This window comes from Stegastes partitus, unplaced genomic scaffold (assembly GCF_000690725.1).
Source record: "Stegastes partitus isolate 25-593 unplaced genomic scaffold, Stegastes_partitus-1.0.2 Scaffold1775, whole genome shotgun sequence".
In the NCBI taxonomy this organism is placed as follows: Eukaryota; Metazoa; Chordata; class Actinopteri; family Pomacentridae; genus Stegastes; species Stegastes partitus.
Window position 1 is genome coordinate 122945 of NW_007579506.1, and position 6189 is coordinate 129133.

General features: G+C 44.5%; 1 protein-coding gene across 1 annotated transcript in view; it reads right to left on the reverse strand.

The window, feature by feature from the left end:
- Positions 1–3453: 3453 nt before the first annotated feature.
- The window catches only part of LOC103372540 (integrin beta-5-like), a 6054-nt gene continuing 3318 nt past the window's right edge, over positions 3454–6189 (reverse strand). Inside the window, exons 3-4 of the mRNA XM_008302205.1 lie at positions 5795–5929; positions 3454–3510 (exon numbers count right to left, since the gene is read on the reverse strand). Coding sequence (XP_008300427.1) covers positions 3454–3510; positions 5795–5929 — 192 coding nt within the window. The remainder of the gene's footprint in view (positions 3511–5794; positions 5930–6189) is intronic.

The window sequence follows — 6189 nt, forward strand, 5'->3', positions numbered from 1 at the left end:
GTGTCTTAAAATGTGTTTAAAACTACTCAAAGATTGTCTAAAGCAAAAACTTAATAAAAATTACTCAAAAAATCTCCAAAATAACTCAAAATGTATCCAAACTGACTTTAAAACTATCTAAAGTGTCTTGAAACGTGTCTAAAATCACTTTAAAATTAATTAAACTACCTTAAGGCTGCCCAATTTATTTAAAAATTGTCCAAAATGACTCAAAACGTGTCTTAATTTTCTTAAGAGGTGTCCAAAACATCCTCAAAATTGTCCAAAGTGGCTCCAAAACTGTCTGAAATGTCGTAGAACTCGACCGTTATGACTGAAAACTCATCTGAAGATTAAAGTTAAAATAAATGTGGTGTTTTGAAACCAACACACTTGTTGTTGACGTAAAAATACAAATGTTGTTCTTGTTAATAAGTCTGGAAATGGAAGAAATTTCTCAAATTAGGCCAAAAATATTAAAAGTGCAATATTTGTACTGTTTTGAAATTGAAAAACAAAAAACCCAAAACATTATTTTATAGATATTTGAAAGAAAAATATGTGTGCTAGGGATTGAAAAATAGTAAATATGTTCAACTGCTATCTCACGGATTTTCCCTCTATTGGTAAATTATAAATATTATTTAGTAAAATCACAGAAAAAGCATAAATTTACTGTAAAACAACGTCCACATGAGCAGTGAGCAGCAAACCGGCCGAGTGTGGAAGCATCTGAGGTCAGAGTCGGGGGACGAGACACAGGAAGTGGCCACGTCACATGACGGCCCTTAACGAGATAATTAAGTTGACTGTAAATGTGAGGCGCGAGGAGGAAACTCGGGCCAATCATGTGGCTCGCTGGACAGGCGTGAGGTCGTAGAGAACCGGGGAGGACATCAGAACTCATTCAGAAACTCAGCGTGGAGCGGAATTCAAAGAACCCGGACGATGGAGAGGAGGACCGTGGAGAACCCGAGGAGGCGGCGGAGCGACCAGGACGGGAACATCTGAGAGGTTCTGACACCGGAACAGCTCGGACAAACGATGATAGAACTCTTATGACTCGCTCAGATTCAATTAGCAGCAATGAATCCGATGAATAAAGTCCAAGAAGAAAACAAGTAATAAAACTCAAATGCTTCCAGTTACAACAAACAGGAAGTCGTCGTGTTGTTGACGTCCACGGACGCATGAAGGAATTGATCCAGTCGGAGCTCAGATTTAATCACAAAGCTCTTCTGATTAAATTGATTTAAAAAACTCTATATTTGGTATTTGAATAATTCACAGTTCTGTTGGGAAAACGAACCCAAACTGATTTAAAACTCAAAAACAAGACACCAGGACTCCGTAACCATGGAGACGGCTGTCAGCTCCGGTGGTTTAACATATATAACGTTTTATAATGGTTTCAGTCGTTCTCAGTGAGCTGCAGGACTTTGTGCTGCAGAACCAGAACCTCAGTGAGTTACAACAGAACCAGAACCTCAGTGAGTTAGAACAGAACCAGAACCTCAGTGAGTTAGAACAGAACCAGCTCCGATGAGGACCTGGTCATTAGCATGCGTGAGGCGTTCACTCGTCTCCAGCTAGAACCCAGATCCATTCACCCTCTGCCAGCTTCTCAGGCCTCGTCCTGCCAGCCTTTGTTTCAGCTCGTTGGGATGCGGCGCCGGGCTCCGAGGCCTCTGGACCGGGCCTCAGGACCCGTACAGACGAGGATCTCCTTTCAGGGCCGAGGACAAAGACCAGGCTCTGCTGCTATTCACTGCTGTTGTCCTGCTTCGTCCCCGCTCCTCGTTCCCATCCAGAACCGCCCAGCACAACAAAGAACCCTCCAGAACCCTGGCCGGGCCGCCACATGTAGGAGCCGACCCGAGTCCAGACCGCCGAGGCTGAATACAGAGAGACCAGCAGGAGGAGCTGAACCCTGACTGATGGGGAGGCAGCATCAGCTGGCCTCAGAGACAACAACACAACAACAACAACAACAACACGACAACAACAGCAACACAACAACAACAACAACAACACAACGTCAGCTGGCCTCAGAGACAACAACAAGACAACAACAACAACACGACAACAACAACTGAGACAACAACAAAACGTCAGCTGGCCTCAGAGACAGCAACAACACCACCACAACAACACAACAACAACAACACGACAACAACAAGAACACAACGTCAGCTGGCCTCAGAAACATCAACACAACAACACGACAACAACACAACAACAGAGACAACTACCACACAACAACAACAAGAACACAACGTCAGCGGGCCTCAGAGACAACAACACAACAACAACAACACGACAACAACAACAACAACAACAACAACAACAACAACAACAAAACGTCAGCTGGCCTCAGAGACAACAACAACAACACCACAACAACAACACAACAACAACAAGAACACAACGTCAGCAGGTCTCAGAGACAACAACACAGCAACAACAACAACAACACAACGTTAGCTGGCTTCAGAGACAACAACAACACAACAACAGAGAACAACACAACAACACGACAACAACACGTCAGTTGGCCTCAGAGACATCAACACAATGACTACAACAACACAGAGACAACAACACAACAACAGAACTACAAACAACAACAGGGCTTATTATTATTATATTATATTAATATTATCATCTTACAATTTATTATTATTATTATTATTATTAATAATAATAATAATAATAATAATTCTTTATTCACTAACATTTTACAAACTGTTTTTTTTCTTAAAAACAACTAAAGTTTTTGTTTATTGAAATATGGTAAAGAACAATTTTATGGTTTAACATAAAATAATAAATTTCTATTTGTAAAAACACTGAGTTTTGACGTTGACATTATTCACCACTTCGGTCTGTTGGTTTATTTACTATTTTTAACTCCTAACAGACGTAATTATTCCTCCAGTACCAGCAGATATCTGTATCTGATGTAACTCCAGTTTAAAGGTTAAACCTCCTCCTGGACGCGTCTCGCTGCTCCAGAGCTGCTGCTGCTGCTCTCAACACATATTTTCCCAGAGATGCTTCCGCTGATGATTGAATCCAGCTGAGACGCTGAAGAACAAATACTCCCCGAGGAATGAAGCGTCTGGGCCAAAGAGCTGCCGTAAATGGACCCGTCTGCACTGTAAACACACCGGATCTGATACCGGTCCATCAGAGACGAGCTTCACAGGTTCCTGTCGCCGTGAACACGACCGTCGTCTGCCGCTGACTGGTTTTCTGTCCTCAGACTGTGATGCCACTGGTTAGACCTGGAGGAGCAGCTAGAAGCAGGTCCAACAGCTGGACGTCAGCTCGGTGCTGGTTCCAGGTCAGGCAGCAGAACTAAGGGTAAACCGTGTCCATCCTCCTCCAACACGTCTACAACAGGATGAAGACAACGTCCACATCAGGACCCGTCTCCTGAAACAGACTCGGCTCAGCAGAAGTCTGTTGACCTCAGTGGTCAGTGTGGTGACACTTGGCGACGCTGTGGAGGTCCAGGCTGAGTTTACGCTGCAACAACCAAGAGTTTAAAGCTCAGAGATCCTGCTGAAGCTTCTCTGAGGCCTTCAGGGTCTCACTGGTGACATCCAAACCCATATCAAACATAATCATTCAGTCTGACTTTAAGAGCACCAGTGACTTCTGAACACCAGAACTGTTTCAACTTGTTTCTGTCTCGTTTATCTTCACTGAGGTTCATGTTCCACTAAAGTCCTGCAGCTCTGTGGAACCAGAACATGAAGGAGGAGGAGAGAGAACTCAGAGACGTGTTCTGTCAGCAGGACTCAGAACGATGGAGACCAGAGAAAGAGACAAATTAAACCTGGACTCAGCAACACTTTGTTCGCTTTACGTCTTTCTGGTTGTTTTGTGTCACATTCTAGATGTTCAACATGTTTTTTTTGCATCTTTACTTGGTCATTTAGATCTTTTGCTGGACCTTCTGTGGACATTTCTGGGACACTTTGGCTGTCTTTAGGGGTGGGACTTTAACACATTAATTACGATGAATTAATTACAACAAAAATAACACATTAAAAACATTTGTGGCTATCCAGGACTGCTAGCACTAACAGCTCCGGCGGTTTCTGTGCTCGCTGCTTTGCGTTCAGGTGATACCATCAGCTCCATGTGCTTCGGTGGGATGCACATTCTTTTTTGCACAAGTTGCACAAAACCTTGTCGAGGTTTCCATCAGGCAGTTTGTTAAAAAGAAACTTGGCCTCCATCAGTCCATGTGATGCGCTCTCATCGGACTCCTCCGTGTTTGTTAGCGTAGCGCTGACGCATGTTGTGCATCATGTGACCGGTGGACGTTTTGTGGTGGTTTTTTTGTAGTTGTTTTGTGTCACAGTTTGGTTGCTTTCATCTCTTTCTGCTCATTTCGTGTCCTTTACTTTGTCTTTTTTGACGGTTTCACGGCAGATTTTGGCTGTTTTACATCTTTTGTGGTCGTTCTGCTTCACTTCATTTAAACTGTTTTCCACCTTTTTGTCTGTTTGTCTCCAGCAACTGGCTCGTCTGTTCACCGGTTCTGAGCCATGCTGCATTTATTTATCGATCCGGTCGGTTTCATCACACACAGCTGAGTCAGTCACGGAGAATCAGTCGTCTGACGAACGCAGAATGTTTCGTTTTTACCAGAATCTGCTGCAAAAGCTTCGTTTCAGGCAAATCTTTAAAAATGAGACTGAAGTTGTTTTGACAAAATAACATCATTTTTAAGATTCGATTTCTAAAACTTCTCTAATGAACGTTCAGGTCAAGTGATTGTTTCGAGGCTCAAAAGGTGAGAATCCGACTGTTCTTCGTGGTTTCACAGTTTCTGGCCGACAACGTGACTCATGGTTCAGCCGCGACTTCACCGAGACCGTCTGAACTAGTTGTTTTTTTTACAGAATCTGTTCAGAGCAAACTGTTTATATTTCAAATGAGTCACGCTGAAGAGAAAGCGATGATTAAATGTGATGATTTTAAGCTCAGATTTGGTTCATTTTAAACAGAACTCACACGATGCATTCAGGGGAACTTGGAAATCCGATGATTCTTTCTGTTTTTGCACTTTCTGGCAGATAAATGGCGCCAATTAGCCAAATGTTTAATGAAAACATGACTTTAAAAGCTGCTGGTGAGTTTTAGGGTTCAGAAGATGAAACCAGAAGCATTTTAATGTCTCAGTTCCGATTTCTTTGACTTCAGATTTGAAGCTGAAACCTGTTATTTTACTGCAGCATTCATTATTACAGCTCAGCTTGGGGCACAAAGTGTTTAACCGCCTGAATCCCTCGACTGCGACGTGAAGATCCTCCACCTCGCCGCTTCACCCTCGGACATCTCGTCACACCTTTTCTGTTGAGCAGCTGCTGGACGTTCACAGCGACGGGATGAATCTGCGCCACGGCTGCAGCTCCTCGGCTCTCCGGCGCTGACTCGTCCACAGCGTTGTTAAAACTCTGCCCTGAATGTGTTGCCAAAGTAATCTGAGCTCTGGCAGAACCAGTTTGGCTCTCTCAGCCTGCTCTCAGCTCACAAACACAAACTCCTCTGAAGCAGAAATACCTCCGTGGTCGGACGTCTAACGGACGGATCTCTGAAGGAGCAGCTCGTATTTAAAACAGACAGTCACTGCTTTCAGACGTGTGATTATGGAAACACTGATTCAGGCACCTGAAGAACACAGTGAGCGATCTGTTCCTCTGAGAGCGGAGCAGCGTCAGCGAGCAGAGCTGCTAGAACACTCAGGGTTCTCCAGGACGCCTCAGATTTACGAGCCGAGGCCGCCGACGGGACTCACCGTGTCTCCGATCTTCAGGTCGGCGCACTTCCGGAGGCCCGGCAGCGGCTCCCCGTCCTGGCAGGTGGCGGTGAAGGAGAGGCTGAGGTCCTCGGGGTGGTCCCACACCGACAGCTCCACCTTGGAGCGGATGTTCTGCAGAGAACCAGAGAACCAGAGAACACGGAGGTCATTCAGGCAGCTATAGATCCTGCCTCTGCAGCCGTCTGCACAAAAACACTTTCCATAATAGTGGAACCACAGGAACATAAACATGAAGCCTCCAACACACCGTCTGGCTTCAGTCAAAGTTCGAATGACAGAAATCAGAAATCAAGAACTATTAAAATGTGACTTTGATTATTTCCATCCATCCATCATATCTACACCTTAATCCTCACTGGGGTCACATGCTG